General features: G+C 42.5%; 1 protein-coding gene and 1 non-coding gene across 2 annotated transcripts in view; one reads left to right on the top strand and one right to left on the bottom strand.

Annotated features, from left to right (window-relative positions):
* The window catches only part of Rheb (Ras homolog, mTORC1 binding), a 49,057-nt gene that overhangs the window by 22,323 nt on the left and 8,784 nt on the right, over window positions 1–17,950 (top strand). Inside the window, exons 2-4 of the mRNA XM_008847247.3 lie at window positions 6,736–6,807; window positions 12,602–12,669; window positions 16,504–16,586. Coding sequence (XP_008845469.1) covers window positions 6,736–6,807; window positions 12,602–12,669; window positions 16,504–16,586 — 223 coding nt within the window. The remainder of the gene's footprint in view (window positions 1–6,735; window positions 6,808–12,601; window positions 12,670–16,503; window positions 16,587–17,950) is intronic.
* LOC115072736 lies at window positions 6,190–6,293 on the bottom strand. Its single transcript, XR_003851760.1, has one exon. It is a non-coding gene; the product is annotated as a U6 spliceosomal RNA (small nuclear RNA).

The following is a 17,950-nucleotide window of genomic DNA, read 5'->3' as shown; positions in this document are numbered from 1 at the left end:
AAAGATTCATTGAGGAATGAAGTGTTACCAAGCTTGGAACTATAAAATACACCTAGTGGGAAGAGAAGTGGGAGGCAGGCAGCTTGAGGAGCTAATCTTTCATACAAAATCTTGCCAATAACTGATAAAACTAGGAGTAAAAGTTTAAGTGAACACCTAACTTATTTAACTCCAGGAGAATTGGAGGGAAGGGCAAATGAAATCACTTTTCTTTGGAAATATCATAGTTGAGTCCTCTGCACAACTCCAAGTCTTTGCTTAACTTCTGGCCAATAATTTTTCAATTGCATCCTTTTGATTCAATTGTATTCTTTTGGTTTGATCCTACAGGTTTCATAAAGTGGAGATGATGTTTTCAGTCCTGCTCACAGGTAAGTTAGGTTTTGAGACACGGTCTCCCTGTAGCCCCAGCTGTTCTGAAACCCACTGTGTAGACCAGGCTGGCTTTGAACTCACAGAGATCGCCTGCCTCTGCCTCCCGAGTTCTGGGATTAAAGGCATGCGCCACCACGCCCAGCCCTTGATTTTTTTTTTTTAAAGTTAGTTTATTCTCTTCCTTAATTACCTCTTCAGTTTGAATCTCTATTTATGTCAGCCTTTTGTTCAAAGGCTCCTCAACCAGAATCTGCACACCTTTCATCAAGTATCTGCATGTTGCCCCCATGGGTACATTTAACTTGTGTTAGTGGAGTAGTGTTGTGAGTGGTTGAGATCTTTTTCTATAGACTGTGCTCTTCATGGTCAGGCATGCAGCACTCATCCACTATACTGTCCAGCAAGATGTTTCTTTGCCCTGACAGAACAGGACCACAAATAGGTATGCGCCCACCCTGGACTTTTAAATATTTCAGAAGCAGTAGAACAAGCCATATGGAATGGAGTAAACCAGTAGAGAAACTGTTTAGAACTATTTCAGAGGAAAAGGATTTGAGGGGCTAAGCAGGAATGGGTAGAGAAGAGAGCAAGGGAATAGTGTGCTGGCCTTTTCCTTCGAATTGGCGGGGATACTGTAAGATGTCCAGACATATGTTTCAGAACATAGGGTCCATGAGCAATGTTTGATGCACATCTTGGGTGCTTGGAGGATAGCAGTGGTCAGGAGATGGAGTCCTTGCCTTAGGGGTCATGGCATATTATGATCTAAGCTGCTGGTAGGAATTAGAGTATTAGGGAACTTCTTGGATGCTAGATGGGGTTGAACTTGCTGCATGAGGACATGCTTCTAAAATGTACTATGCAGAGCATTCTTGTGATACTTGCTAATATTCCTGTCTAGGAGGTTTGAATGGACTCGATAACTTGTGTTGGTAACAAGTATCCCATTGTGCTAGGCTGCTGGGAGTGCACTTAGCACTTAGAACCATGAGTGGAGGAGGAAAGGGAGCTACGGAGACAGGGCCTGGAAGGAAAGACCTAGCTTGTAAACCCAATGCCGGCCTTTGGGCCATACTGTTGATCTTTCTCCAGCCAGGCTGAACAGGCTGCAACAGTGATTGACCAGACCAAGATCACAGGTCTGTCTGAAGGCTCAGAGAAAGGAAATTGGAGGCTTCCAACAGAAGAGTAGAAGGAAATGCTTTGTCTTGGGGTTAAAGGAAGGGAAACCTGTGGAGATTAGAGATTGAGAGTGATGGTTTAAGGCAGTATCATTTTTGGGTCCACAGTTCCATTACACCATGGAACCCCCTTCTCCAGTAACATATTTCTACCCTTTTTGCATCTTTGCTCCTTTTTGTTTTGTTTTTCTTTTTGAAGCAGTGTCTCCCTGTAGCCCCACCTGTCCTGGAACTTTCTGTATAGACCAGGCTGGCCTCGATCTCAGAAATATGCCTGCCTCTGCCTCCTGAGTGCTGAGATTAGTGTGCACCACCACATCTGGCTATTTTTATTGTCAACCAGTTATAAATGCGAGTATAACTGAGGTAAAAGTTTCTCGCCGTCTTTGTGGGCATCCAGGCCAGTGTTCCTGTTCCTCAAGAAAACAGTGTGGGTCATAGCTCAGTAAGTTGGTATCGTGACCTAGTGGTCTCACTGCCTCTGCTTTGAAAACATTGCTTCAGAATTGGTCTGGATGAGGTGATGACTGTCAGAAAGTAAATGTGCTGGCCCAGTGCCGAGACTGATTGACTGGTACTCAGCAGGCCCTGAGTCACAGGGAAAGCAGTTAAGGTGCTGTGGAGGTGAGAGCAAAGGTGGCGACACCACGGGCTTTGCAGCCACTGTTGTACCAGACATCAGTGTCTCTGTGGGCTAAGAATTTAGGGTGGGGCCAGGGTGTCACTCTGGTAGAGTCCACACCTAGTATGTTTAAGTCCCTGGGTTCAGTTTCCAGCTCTTTTAAAAAAAAAAAAAAAGAGTAGGGGTCCTGTCCTTGAAATGGGTTTGTCCCAGACATAGTGTAGTTCCAGTGGACTCCTCTACTCTCTGCTACTGCCAGATGACTTGATAGCATAGTTGTTAGACCCAGTACATATAAACCAGTAACATATAAATTGTTCTAGTAGAGACTGCTCCTAGTAGAGACTGCTCAGTGAGAGAGAGGTATGCTAACAGTTACATATATATATTTAGGAGAACAAATATGAAAGCAAATTTTAAATAATCTGAAAACAATTGTAGTTGGGTAAACAGTGCACATTTCATGGTACTCACAAAGCAGAGATCTGATGGCAGCCTTGAGAGTACCCCTGGAGAGTGGAACATGTCCATGCCATTTTACTGTGGCAAAACCAAAGCTTGATGATGCTTTCTTACCTGGTAAAAGTTCAGAAACATTCTTTAGAAAAGAATCTTGTATTGCTGGCATGATGGCACACACCTTTATCCCAGAACTTGGGATGTGGGGCCAGATGGATATCTCTGCCAGTTTAGGGCCAGCCTGGTGTACATAGGGAGTTCTGGACCAGCTTAATTAAGATCATTTTGTATTAGGAAGAGGAGTCTAGAAGTTAATTGTGGGGTTTGACTGTATTCTTTTCACGCCTTTATATTCTGTGCCATTGATGGTGAGTGATTGGGCGTTTGTGCAGATGCACACATTCAGATACATGCTGCTTTTCTGTTCACTTCAGATCACTCTTGGGTTGTTTACCTGTAACATTTCTCTGATAATTTGATGGTGTTCGAGATTCTCCTCAGGTTCTACAAGTTTAGAGCACGGCCATCACTGACTCCTTTTGCAGATATCTAGTGCTTCACAGCCCACATTTGCTGGAGACAAAAGCCAAAGTAAATGCTTGAAATTTTGAGGGAGAATTGTATAAGGTGATCACAGTGAAGAACAATTTGCCTATAAGTAGCTGCCAGCACATGCACAAGGAACTTGACCTTTGAGAAGAGCTGAGCTGCTTTAGATGCATCCCTCTTTCTCTTTCTAATTAAACTTCTCTGGCTCCAAATAGTAATAGTAGATGTGAATATATGTAAATAAGAATTTTCTTATTTTTTTTCAATTTTTCAGTTTCAATAACAAAGGGTTTTTTTTCCCCCTTTGATGTCTTTGTTATATGAAATAGTTAAAAGCTTGAGTTAGAGTCTGCAATATTGACTAACATACATAACTGGTTTCTTTTGAGCACAGTCCAGTTTAGATCTGAATTCCTGGTTTTCTGTTAAGCTAGGTTTCCTGTTTTATTCCTGTAAAATTGAGGTCTTTGCAGTATCTAAATAAAGACGAGTAAGAGCTGAACTTTGGTTTTGTTCAGTTAGAGTCTACAGTGTGTCCAGGTGAAGCTGAATTCAGGAAACTGCTAGTGATCATTTCAGTGTAAGCGGTAAGGAAACTGCAAGGGAGTGACTGGTAGGGAGCAGGTGCTGCCTTAGGTAGGTGGTTTCAAGACTGCTTCACTGTAGAGCCAACATTTGTGTTCAGCCCAAAATGGCAAAAATGAGTCATACACTCCGATCTGGGGGGATGGTGGCTTGAAAAGTGAGGTCAAGGCAGCAGGAGGTTGGTGAAAGCAGAAAAGTAGTGACTGGATCCTGGGAGGTCTGGGAAGTGGCAGGTGAGGCCAGAGGTACCCTCAGCTGTGCACCTGATCCTGTAGGCTGTGGTGGAGTGGGGATTCATGGTGGCTGCAGTAAGGGGCTGAGCTGCTGGTGAGGAGTAAATGGTCTGCTGGCTGTGGGTTTCTATCTTCCAGCAGGTGCTGTTTTTAATGAATTCATTTCATTTTTATTGTTGCGTGGGATGCCTTGGTATGAAAGCATTGTGCAGCCTGTGAGCTCTACCATTCTGGCTTGGTGGCCTGCTGTTGTGTGACTATTCCTAGGGAGTCATGGCCAAATGTTTTCTCACTCACCCCAGATGACAGACCAAAGTAAGGATACCACCAAAGTCCAAACTTGGTGAACCAGTGAGTTTTATTGGAGTTACTTACAGGAGCACAAATGTTTCAGAGACAGCTGCATCACCAAAAGCTCATCCCAGCATGGGTGACAGCTCACAAAAGCTGGAGCCCTGGATGCACCCCACCTGCATGCAGGTCAACAGACTGGGGAGTCTCAACAGTCCTTACTGCTTATTTCAGCTTGCTGAAGACAGGGAGGAGCCAGGTAGATCTGGTCAGTTTCAGGTTCTTCCTGAAGCTTTTGAGTTGGGTTACTTCCTAAACTTAACTAGTTTCCCCTCTGAATGGAATATTTCACCTCTTTAGAAGAATATCCTGCACCTTAACATGATTCCTTCCAGGATGGGAAGTTTCTCAGGGAGGAAATTGCTGCATAGCACCAGGAAACCCAAACCCTGCAGTATAGGACTGGTATTGAAATGTCTTCTGAAGTACAAGTTAAATCTGAGCAGATGAAGCACGTTTAATAATGTTCTGAGGACATGAAAGAGAAGAGTTTGGGGGTGATATGAATGAGGGGGCCACTGTTTTATTTCCTGGTGCTAAAATGAGTTGAGTTCTTTTCTCACTGTGTCTTCTGAAGTCCTCCAGGAAGAATTTTAGGAAGCCAGCATGGAGTAAGATATCAAGATTGTAGTTCTTGATGTGTTATCATACAGGCTTGGTACTAGGGAGTTTGAAATTCAAAATATTAATTGTCTGGGTATCCCTAGGCCTGTCCCCAATGACTATGGCAGGATTCTATATAAAGAGGTATTTTAAGTGAAATGCTTGTGTAAACAATATTTTCAGGGACTGGAGAGATGACTCTGGTTAACAGCACTGGCTGCTCTTACGGAGGACCTAGCTGGGTTCAATTCCCAGCACCCTCCTGGCAGCTGACACTCATCCCTAACTCCAGTTCCAGGGGATCTGACCACCCTCTTCTGACCTCCGAGAACATTGGATAACACGGGCGCACCTACCTGTATGCAAGCAATACACTCATGCACATAAAATTAATCATTATTTTTAAAAGTACTTTTAGATTACTGTCTTTAAAGGTTGTGCTTGGTAACCCTTGTAACAGCATATTAGAAATGGGTGCACATAATATGTAGTAAGTAGTCAGATTTCAAGGACATCAGAAATTACCATGATGTGGAACTTCTTTAAGAATTTTTCTTATGTAGGGAAAAAAAGACATGGAAGGTAGAAGAGAATCAACAAGAGGTGGGGAGCAGCGGACAGGAGAGGGTGGGATGACCACGATCAAAGAATATTGTATCCTATCAGTATCAGTGTCATGCATGATTTCGTAAGATTTCTGCACTTAATATAGACTAATTAAAAAATAATAATAAATGGAGGAGCTGGGGAGATACAGCATCAGTGAAGTGCTTGCCTTGCAAGTACAAGGACTTGAGTTTAATTCCTAGAACTCACATTTTTTTTAAAAAAGGGCAATGTGCCAGGCGTGGTGGTGCATGCCTTTAATCCTAGCAGCACTCGGAGGCAGAGGCAGGCGGATCCCTGTGAGTTCGAGGCCAGCCTGGTCTACATAGTGAGTTCCAGGCCAACTGGGGCTACTGGGAGACCCTGTCTCAAAAAGACCAAAAAAAAAAGGGGGGGCAATGTAGCATGTACTTGTAATCTCAGGGCTGGGGAGGCAGAGATGGAGAGCTGTGGGCTTACAATCAACAGTGAGTGCTCCTTTCCTTTCCGTCCTTCCTCCCTCTCTTCCTCCCTTCCTCCCTTCCTCCCTCCCTTCCTTCCGTACAGACTATTCATTTATTTTATACTCTTAATCATATTTTAGTATAAAATACTTAAAACTTTCAGAAAAATTGCAAAAGTGCAGAAAAATATAAAATGCTTCACGAATTTGCATGTCGTCCTTGCACAGGGGCTGTGCTAATCTCTGTATCATTCCAGTTTTAGTGTATGTGCTGCTGGAGTAAGCATGCCTTTCTTTTCTTTAAGGTGGGCAGCACCTGAAGGACAGTGCTGGACCCCCATGCACTGTGTACATCTACAGAAAAATCAAGCAAATGAGTAAATAGTGGAGGGAAAAAGTTACAGGAACGTCACACACAGTCTGAAAAAAACCTGCCAACGGTAGTGCTTTTAATCCCAGCCCTTGGGGAAGGCAGAGGCAGGTGGATCTCTTCAGTCCCAAGGCAGCCAAGGCTGCAGAGTGAGACCTTTTCTCAAACAACAAAACAAAGAGAAAGAATTTGTGTTAGTCTTCTCGTAAAAATCAAATTAATGAAATATATTTCACTTTTGCGATTGCGAGCCCAGGTGGTAAAGTTTGGTGTCTTCAGTTTCTTCATCTGAGTGGCTTTTTTGTAAGACAGTTATTTTTACCCAAATATGCCAATAATTCTAAGCTGTTCTTTTCTAGGGAAGTCCTCATTGACAATTCAGTTTGTTGAAGGCCAATTTGTTGACTCCTACGATCCAACCATAGAAAACAGTAAGTATTGTTTTCAAGCACTTATAAACCAAGAAGGCTTCTTTTGTATACAAACGGTGGTGATGGTATAGTTTTGGAGGCTTGGGTTGCAGGAGGTATTCTGTTAAACGTATATTTCTCTAGTTGGAGTCAAAGAAATATTTCAGAAACTTCACCCAGTATACATTGAATTATTTGTGTCCATGTCCTCTGATGTTCCAGTCAGTAGAAATCTAGCCTCAGACTGAATGGAACCTTCATATCCAGAATCAGCTTCGAGAAGAAGGAATCGGGAGCAGTCTTTTTATTTTTATTCAGCAGGAGCCCTTTGTAGAGATGTGAAGCATAGGAAGAATAAAAACACTCCAAACCCTTGAACCTTCAGGAGCGAACTCATCTTCCCCTCTTTCAGTTCTGAAGACTTGAAAGTGGCTGCGGAGAATCATGCTATTCTGGGATCTCAGCAAGTGCTACAGGTTCAGAAAGAAATTGGCTTGAAAGCCTGTTGGATTTCCTGTCACACTCAGGAAAGGGCACACAAGGCCAGAACTAGACAAGGCCTTTACTTTGCTTACTTAGAATCTTTCAAGATGCTCCTAGTCCATGAAGGTCATCTGAAACAGTGCCATCCAGAGAAGCTGGTTTGTTGGAGTTGTGTCTGGTTTTGTTTCACTAATTAGAGTCCCCAGTAGAACAGGGTTTTCAGACTGTTGAGACCAGGGCGTATCTGAGGTTTGTCACCTTGAGTGTACAGATCTAAACATGGGGTATAGTGGATCCTCACTGGCATGTTAAATGCAAGGCAGGCTTCATGGCTAGGTTCATAACTTAACACAACAAGGCTGTTGCCTTTTACCTCCTAATGTTTGTAGGATAAACACTGGTGTGCTTTGTGCCATAAAGCTGGCCTGCAGACAAAAAGGCTTACTTTGGAAATTGTATGAAATTCAAGTTTTAGCATCCATAAGTAGTGAGAGTTGGGGTGGATTTTGTGGGAGATGGGAAGCTATTGAGGGAGAGTATGTGTACAGGTCTCATGATTGCCAGGCTGGCCTCAGTCTCCTAGCTGGTTTCTCAATCCACATGTAATTCTTCCAAGTACTTAGGGCTACATGTACATGACTTATGCCCCCAGCTTGACTGACTTACAGATGTCAGAATCATGCTTAATTGTACCTTAGTTTTTTCTTATGTTAGTGTTCAGTAGTAAAGACATTGTCATCTCAAAGATGAATCCATTGTATTTGTTGTAAGGTCTATAGCCAAGAGCAGAAATAAATATCGTATTACCTATCTCAAATGTTCATGGAACCTTATCTTGCTTTGGTATTTTTATTTTGTTTTGTTTTCTTGAGACAGGGTCTCATTATGTAGCCCTGGCTGGCCTGGAGCTCCCTATGTAGACCAGACAGGCTTCAAACTCACAGAGATCTGCCTGTCTTTGCCTCCCAAATGCTGGGATTAAAGATGTGCACCACCAAGCACATCAGGCCCCATGAGGGTATATTTGCCATCACCTTGTATTTATTTACTTTACTTTTGCTAGTTTTAACAGGATGGAAGCCTTTATTCCATGCCCCCACTGTTAGTAGGAAAGTATTGTTTGGTGATTGGTAAGAGTGAATTTGAAAGAAAGGAACAGGTTCTAAGTTAGCCAGAGCTACATATTGAAACTTAGTCTCACAAAACAAATACAGACCAAATCAATGTCATTCAAGACTTGGAAATAATCTAGCAATTATTTTATACTTATCTTTATCATAAAGAACAGGCTATTAATAATAGCAAACTTTAGGGATGGCACATACAAAGTTATGTTTTTTTTCATTTTGGAAAAGTTTTTAGACCACAAATACTATGTGCATAGATATAGTTTATTATTTCTACTGTAGTGTTAACCTAACAACCTAATACAAGCTAATCTATTGGAGTTTGTCTCTTTTTAAATTTTATTTATTTTTATTTTATGTGTATGCGTGTATTGCCTGCATGTAGGTAAGTGCACCCGTGTTGTGCAATGCCCTCGGAGGTCAGAAGAGGCTGTCGGATCCCCTGGGACTGGAGTTACGGACAGTTGTTAGCTGCCATGTGGGTGCTGGGATTTGAACCCGGGTCTTCTGCTAGAACAACCAGTGTTCTTAGCCACTGAGCCATCTCTCCAGCCCCGGAGGTTATCTCTTAAAAGCAGGACTAGCGGCAGAGGAGTGGCACTGTTATTTCTGATTACGAGATTCTGATTAGGAGTCTTACAGCATTATCAGGCATCACTTGTTGGTAGACTTCTCAGTGGAAATGAATTAAAAGATTCCTTACTATGGCTTAGTAACACTAGCTTACTCTGTAAGTACCAAATTTTAGAAGCCAAACTTTGTTGTATAAAACTTCACTAGTAACTGTAGTCTGCATGGGCTTTTTCTGAGCTTTAAGATGGAATGTTGTTGATTCACAATGCTAGTCACTATTGTGGGCTCCACCTGACATCCTTATATCTTTTGTTGTTGGGAGGGGGTGTTGGTGGTGTTTATAATCATACATGCGTAGAATGTATTTGGCCCTTTTATTTTTTGCCCCATTACCCTCTTTCCTCCCCCTTTCATTCCCATTGTGACTTGGGGAAGAGGGTGTTTTGTTTTGTTTTTACACTTGTATAACTTCTGGTGGTATTTTCCCAGACACAGCACCAGGTTCTTTGAGTGGGACAAGGGTCTCCCCCTTACCTGAGATGTCAGCTTGGGATCAGACTTGCAGCATCCCAAGCTTGTCAGACAGTGCTGCTGGTGGTAATAGCATCCAGGAAGTAGTGCTGGACAAATACATGGTGTTTGTTTCAGTATTTTGGGTATAACAATTATGTTATTTTTTAACTACCACTATTTAGTTATAATTAAGTACCACTGGTGTTTTTGCTGACCAGTGTTTCTTACATAATTTTCTTTCTTTTTTTCTTTTTTTGGTCTTTTTCAGACAAGGTCTTTCTGTAGCCCCAGCTGGCCTGGAACTCACCATGTAGACCAGGCTGACCTCAAACTCACAGAGATCCGCCTGCCTCTGCCTCCTGAGTGCTAGGACTAAAGGCATGCACTACACACCCAGCCTTTCTTACCTAATTTTCATCAACATTTTTTTTAATATTTTTTTTTTTAAATTTTATTTTGTGTGTGTTTGCCTGCATGTAGGTAAGTGCGTCCGTATCATTCAATGCCCTCAGAGGTCAGAAGAAGCTGTTGGGTCCCCTGGAACTGGAGTTACGGACAGTTGTTAGCTGCCATGTGGGTGCTGGGATTCAAACCCCCCGGTCTTCTGCAAGAATAGTCAGTATTCTTAACCGCTGAGCCATCTCTCCAGCCCCTTCATTAACATTTTTTAATTCTAAGAATGGTTTCTCACATCTGTATCATGACTGCCCCCTAGCGACAGTGACCAAAAGTTCTTGCAATGCCAGATGACCCCAAGTCAGAAGTCACACAGTTTGAAAAAGACCTTAGAGCTGTCCCCCTTTTAAAAATATATATATATATTATTTTTTTAAAATATATTTTATGGGGCTTGGAGAGATGGCTCAGCAGTTAAGAACATTGGATGTTCTTGCAGAAGACCGAGGTTCAAATCCCAGCACCCACACGGCAGCCAACAAGTGTCTGTAACTCCAGTTCCAGCGGTCTGATGACCTTTTCTGTCCTCCACCAGCATTGCATGACACCGGTGCACTTACCTACATGTGGCAATACACTCATACACGTAAAATAAAAATAATAAGTAAAATATTTTGGAAGCCAGGCATGGTGGCGCACACCTTTAATCCCAGCACTTGGGAGGCAGAGGCAGACGGATCTTTGTGAGTTCAAGGCCAGCCTGGTCTACATAGTGAGTTCTAGGCTAGCTGGGGCTACAGGGAGACCCTGTCTCAAAAAAGTTGAAAAAGACCAAAAAAAAAAAAAAAGAGAGAGAGAGAGAAAAAATTGGGAGGCTGAGAGATGGCTCAGTGGTTAAGAACACTAACTGTTCTTGCAGAAGACGCAGGTTTAAATCCCAGCACCCACATGGCAGCTAACAACTGTCCATAACTCCAGTCCCAGGGCATCCAACAGCCTCTTCTGTCCTGTGTGGGCATTGCAGACACGGGTGCACTTACCTACACGCAGGCATAACACTCATATTTTATGTGTATGAGTGTATTGCCTGCGTGTAGGTAAGTGCACCCATGTCGTGTAGTGCCCACATAGGTCAGAAGAAGGCGGCAGATTCCCTGGGACTAGAGTTATTGATGGTTGTTAGCTGCCATGTGGGTGCTGGGAATTCAGCCCAGGTCCACTGGAAGAGCAGCAAATACTCTGAACCGCTCAGCCATCTTCCTAGCCCCTTTTAAAAACCTTTTTTTAAAAGCCGAGCATGGGCACACACCTTTAGTCCTAGCACTTGGGAGGCAGAGGTAGGTGGATCTCTGTGAGTTTGAGGCCAGCCTGGTCTACATAGTGAGTTCCAAGACAGCTGGGGCTACAGGGAGACCCTGTCTCAAAAAGACCAAAAAAACCTTTTTTACTTTATGTGTATGAGTGTATTGCCTCCATGTATGTAAATATGCCCATGTCATGCCATGCCCATGGAAGTCAGAAGAGGATATTGGATCTCTTGGGACTGGAGTTATGGACAGTTGTTAGCCACCAGTTGGGTGCTGGGATTTGAACCCAGGTCCTCTGCAAGAGTAGCCAGTGCTACTAAGAAAATCAGTCTTATACTGGGCGTTCTCCATCTTGAAACATCTGTACTCAGTTTCAATCTAGTTTTCTTATTTCCTTTAAGTGACCATTTTTAGAAAAGCATCAGAGATGATGTGCAGTCTGAGCATTGTCTATGTACCTGCTTGTTGGCCCTGCTTGCTTTAGAGGAGGATAATGCTAGTGTGGTTCCCTTTCTCGAGCGCTGTGATTCAGGTGGGATCTTCTAATCTCTCCTTGTCACTTCAAGTTTTCTTAATGATCTTCATTTGGCTCTTGCTTGTCTTAGTGCTGTGAAGCATTAGGACCTCTTTCTACCATGGAAGGGCTGGCTTCTGCTGCTGGGCCTGGGCTACCCTAGATAGCCAGCCAGGAGAGTGGCTGGAGCCGCAGGCACAGAGGAGTTCTGTCTGCCTTGCAGGGCTCCAGATGGTTGCTTCTTAAGGTTTCGTTACTGTTAATAGTTCTCCCTTCTGTATTTGTTGGAAGTCTGTCTCCTTAATTCAGAGTTGACTTTTCTCATCATTATTGGAATCTGTCAGCTTAGTAGGGGAAAAAAAGGTGTGACAAATCACTTGGATCCTTAAGCTAAGTGGGAATGATGGTCCCAGCCCAGAACATCTGTTCCATTGCTGCTTTCTCTGTCAATGAAGTTGTTTTGTTTCTTTCTCAGTGTACTGAGCATTATTAGCACTGAGTTAACCCTAGCCCTTTTGCTCTGGCACTAGGCTTTCTATAAACTATTGGAAGATCTTTGTGGTTTTGCTTTACTGTAGACTTCAGGCTTTACATAGTGCATTTCACCAGTTCACAAGAGAAAGGCACTCTCTGCAGAGTAGTCAGGTTGTTTTTATGGGTTGTGAATTATTGCCTGATTGCAGTTCCTTTGGAAAAGATTCAGGGTTTCCCTGAGCTCAGTTTTCATCAGTGATTTCTAGCCAGCTGTCAGAAGTAGGAGACAATCTGTACAACTCTGCTTGTTCTGTTTTATCCACAGAATTTGGGGTGAGATTAGTAGGGACCTGTTTGATCAGTTGTCGGACTTCAAGCAGCTTAGAGTTAATGTGTTTCAACTAATATTTCTTTCTCTTTCCTTGTAGCTTTTACAAAATTGATCACAGTAAATGGACAGGAGTATCATCTTCAGCTTGTAGACACAGCTGGGCAGGTAAGTAGCCTCTAGAATCCCAGAATCCCCTCACACTCCTGGCTTAGCAGTGTCCCCACACAACAGCGGTGATGCCAAGATGCTACTCAGGCTGTGGTACAATCGAAACCAAATGTTGATATGCTGTCCACTTGGTCTTTTCTAAGACTGCATGGCAGGTTTCCAAGTAATTTGTCTTCCTTTTTCAGAATTGTTTTGAATATATTGTTAACAGAGAGTTGACACTACAGGATAATGGTTTTCTGTTTTCTTAACTTCGGTCTGCATTAAAGTTTTTTTTTTTAATTTAACCGGGCGTGGTGGCACACGCCTGTTTTCCCAGCACTTGGTAGGCAGAGGCAGGTGGATCTCTGTGAGTTCAAGGTCAGTCTACATGGTGAGTTCCAGGACAGCTGAGGCTACAGGGAGACCCTGCTTCAAAAGGAACAACAACAAAAAAATTTTATTTATCATTTTTATTTTATGTGTATGCGTGTATGCCTGCATGTAGGTAAGTGCACCCATGTCATGCAGTGCCTGCAGAGGACAGAAAGACTGTCAGATCCCCTGGTACTAGAGTTACAGACAGTTATTAGGTGCCATGTGGGTGCTGGGATTCGAACCTGGGTCTTTTCTTAACCACTGTGCTATCTCTCCAGCCCCAAGATTGTTGGGTTTTTTTTTTTTTTTTGAAGAATAAAATCAAATTTTTCTCAAGAGCATCTTATGAAGGCTTAGGCCAGGAAACACCAAGATCCAGTTTGAGCGCTGCTTTAACTTACTAGATTATATGATGGTCAAATTTAAGATGTGTTGGTTTGATTTTATAGGTAGTCCAAAAAATTAAGTTCTTCTCTTACCCCCACCACTCTCTCTCTCTCTCTCTCTCTCTCTCTCTCTCTCTCTCACACACACACACACACACACACACACACACACACACACACACGTTTGTCGGTACTAGCATAACAGTGATGTGTGGAATTCATTGGTGGGGGGACTGACTAGGAACAAAAGAAAGTGAAGTAAGAGCACTCCAGGGAACATAAAAGCCCTGTGCCTGCTTAGCTGCCTCGTTTCCATGGCACCCAGTCCTGCTTTTCCTACAAACCATTCTGTTAGACTGAATTTGCCTCTGTTCTCTGGAGGGTAGGGAGTGTAAAGAGGCTGAGGGCTCGGCGTTGGCTCCTCTCTTTGCAGCTCATAGTCACAAAGGGTCAGGCCAGCAAGAGGGCAACTTGCCTAATCTGCTCTGATATATTGAATGTTCTAGAACCTGGGCATATCGGAGTGGACCTAAAATAATAAGACATGTCCTGTGATTATAAATTAATTCCTTCTGGTTTGTTTTGAAGTAAGTGTAGAAGTGTGACTCCCCCTTGCAAAGCAGGAAATAGTTGAACTAATTAATAGCACTGGAGAGACCCAGAGTTTCTGTTCTGAAAGCAAATAAACCCGAAATGTACATGTCTCCAAGCTTGTAGAGTGCTGTGGCATGCACCTTCCTCTCCCACCTGTGCACTCTGAGCCTACATTGAGTACATGCTTCAGTAATCAGACATACTGACAGTTCTGTTCTCGAAGGCCCATTCTAGGCTCTGCCCTATAAAGGTGCCTGTCTCTATGACAGAATGTACATTGGGGCTTATTTTAAGAACAACAGACAGTAACAGCCTCTGAGGGAGCAATGGCACAGACCACCTACATCTCTTAGACCTAGTAAAGGAGACCCTCAGAGTAGGGATTTTGGTCCAGTCTTTTTTATGGTTAAGGTGAGTAGGCAATTCATTGAAGGAAGACACAGTTAGTGTGAGGGAGACTGCTAATGATTTTTATGTATGTGTAGACTTAAGGTCCTGGCCAAAGAAGTTTATAGTGGGACTCTGACGTTATCAAGATTTCAGTTGACTTTTATATCTATCTTCTTTAAACTACTGGAAAGTAAGTGCTAGGATATAAAGTTGATAAATCACTTCCATGCAGTGTTGCTCTAGAAACTCTGTATTAGGCCAATATAGAGCCCCACTGAGAGGCTTTGGGTCCTGGCTGTTCTTACTAACCCAGTGACCTGAAGACAGTGCACAAGCTTTGCTGTGCCTAATGTTTTCCTGGTATCAGCCTGCACAGGATAGTTAGACTGAGGTTTCCTTTTTTTGAAATGGTCTCCCTGTAGCTGGCCTGGAACTCACTATGTAGACCAGGCTGGTTTTGAACTCAACAGAGATTCGCCTGCCTCTGTATATATGTATGCATGTATGTATGTATGTATGCATGCATGCATGTCACTTGTGTCATGCAATGCCTGCAAAGGCAAAGGTCAGAAGAGGGTGTTGGATCCCCTGGAACTGGATTTACAGACGACTGTGAACTGCCATGTGGATGCTGGGATTTGAACCTGGTTCCTCTGCAAGAGCAGCCAGTGCTCTTAACTGCTAAACTATCTCTCCAGCCTTGAAACGTGGTCTTTTAAAATCACCAGGACCACCTCAAACAGTAATGCATTGTGCTGCAATGGTAAGGTAGCTGCTACAACCTCACTAGGCAATGGGGAGTTTCCTACTCAGTTACAGTCTCATGAGACTACCATTATGTGATATGTGGACCATCATTGACCAAAGCATCATTATAGAACATTCATGTGATACGTGACTATATATCTCCATGGCCTATTTGCCTGCTAGGGATAATGATGAATATAGTTAAATATAAGTTGCTTAGTTTTAGTTTTGATGAAAATATTTTCATTTGGCCTAATTTTAAGATTAAAGTGTGTACTCTTAAATTTAATTTTTTTTTTTTTTTAGTAAAAATCTGAAATGTATGTTATGCCTGGCACAGGCTTATAGTTACAAAAGTGAAATTTCACAAAAATGTAAATAATAAAACTTAAGTTTTTTCCGCCCTGGCTGTCCCAGCATCCCCCTGCCGTCCAACAACAACTGTTAGCCAGTTTTAGCATAGAATTCTAAATCAGAGTTTTATTAAATGCATGCAGCATATTAGTATAGTATGAAGGATCTCCTCATGGAGATTATCCCATAGGCTTGGAGTCCCTGGTGGCTACATGATACTCAGCTGTTTGGTTGTATTACAAGTTCAGATGGGATGTGGTGAACACCCATCTGTTGTCATAGATGGGCATTGAATAGTATGTAGAAAAAAGAATCTTCTGGGGTGGCATTCCATTATCTCAGTGTATGTGTGTGTTTGGTACGTGTGGGTGTGTGTGCATCTGTGTGTAGAGACCAGAGATTGACACTGAGTGTCTTCTCTACTTTATATTTTCAGACAGGGTCTCCCTCTGAACCTGAAGCTCATGAATTTGGCTAAACTAGCTGCCCAATGAGCCAGGGATCTGCCTGCCTCCACACACCCAGCACTGGAGTTAGAGATGCATGCTACCACCCTGGCTTTTATGTGGGTCCTGGGTATCTGAACTCAGAGCCTCATGATTATACAGCAGACAGTCAACCAAGTCATTTTTATTTTTTAATATTTGATTCTTATAGAGTACATTTTTGCCAAAGTACAAATGAGAGATCCAGTTTAACCCCAAGATGGCTCTGTACTTGTATTTATACCTTTGGTTGGGTTACTTTTTGTTTAGCCTTGCTGATCTGAGGTATGCTTTTACAAAATCTCATTTATTTAAGTCTTTCAGGAGTATTCAAGTATCTTCATGAATCAAACCTTTCTCTGGCGCCCCCCCCCCCCAACAGGGTCTCACTCTGTAGCTCTGGCTGGCATAGAACTTTGATTTCTTGGAATTAGTCTCTGTGTAATCCATGAAAAAACTGTTGGTAAAGATTGTTTACTCTCTGAAGACTACTCAAATGTAATTCATTTTTTTTACAGGATGAATATTCCATTTTCCCTCAGACATACTCCATAGATATTAATGGTTATATTCTTGTGTATTCTGTTACATCAATCAAAAGGTAAGAGTCTAGTGCTTGCTTGAGTTTATTTACTGTGCATAAACTACAATATAAATCCTATAGGACTGTGGGATTCATAGCAGTAACAATTAAATTTGGTATGTTCAATGTTTTTAATGATTTTTCTTGTGAAGTAGTTTGATTATTAAGAAGAACAGTGTCCTCAGTAAAATGTTCTGTCTCTGGTAGAATAAGATCTGTTTTCTCACTTAAGGCTGCCTAGAAGTGAGGAAGTGTGACTGAGCCTTTCTTCTATTTGAGTGAGAAATACATAGTTGATTTTATGTTGTGTGTGTTTTTGCCATATTAATGTGGAATTGACTTTCTACTAGTTTATGGACTTCAGTTTATTGAGTCCTTTGTCCTGTGAATTTATTAAATGAGACCTTTGGGCAGCGGGCTCTCACTGACATAAACATGAAGCCCCTGTTTTCTTAATAAGGATAGATTTGGTTCCTCTAGTTTCACATTTGTTACCAGGATGGCATCCATTATCACAAGAGGGGAGTGGTCTGTGGCTGAATGTATTTTCAGCAGAACTCTGAGCACTCTGAGCAGCTTGTCTTTGAAGACTTCATGGAAATACCAGTGCCGTGGAAGAAGTTTGGTGGCTAGCTGACATCTTTTCAGTGTGTGGTGTGCAGAATTCACTGAATTTTCTGTCCTGATACAAATGTATTGCTGTGCTGGGGAGATCCTCACATTTGGATCCCCAGGACCCATGTAAAAAGCTGAGCACAGTGGCACACACCTATACTCTCAACCCTGGGGGTATATAGATAGATCCCCAGAGCTTGCTGGCCAGTCATTCTAGCCAATCAGCAAGTTCCTGATTCAGTAAGATCCTGTCTCAAAAATAAGTTGAAAAGTGATTGATGTCAGCCTCTGACCTCTGCCTGTACCCATGTACACATAGAAGCACAAAATCATTTTTTTAACTTTTATAAAAACTTATATTGAGAATTTCAGACATGCATATAAGGTGTATCTATGCCCACTCCCTCCATTCCAGCACCTCCCATATCGCCCCATCACTTTTTTTCTTTTCCTTTCTTTTCTTCTTTCATTTATTTATTTTTATGGGCTTTTGGCTACTCTAACATTCCCCCCTCTGAAGAGGTAACCCTAAAATCTTTTAAGGATTAGATAAGAGCTCCCAAATACTTTTGACAGTTTTGGCCTTTGGAACAGTATGTTGCTAACAATCCCAAGGACGTTTTGACTTTAGCCAAGAAACTGGCTACTTTTCTTTGGGGTCTTTTTACCCTAACTGCCTAGCCAATTCCTACCTCCGATTCTTATCACACCATCCTCTGAAGAGGCTTACCCAAATTGCCAATAGGGAATAGGGACTGCAGACCGCT

The sequence above is a fragment of the Nannospalax galili genome, unplaced genomic scaffold, assembly GCF_000622305.1.
Source record: "Nannospalax galili isolate Female #2095 unplaced genomic scaffold, S.galili_v1.0 scaffold302, whole genome shotgun sequence".
NCBI classification, from domain to species: domain Eukaryota; kingdom Metazoa; phylum Chordata; class Mammalia; order Rodentia; family Spalacidae; genus Nannospalax; species Nannospalax galili.
Note: the sequence above shows the minus strand (reverse complement) of the source record. Positions and strands in the feature narration are given on the sequence as shown.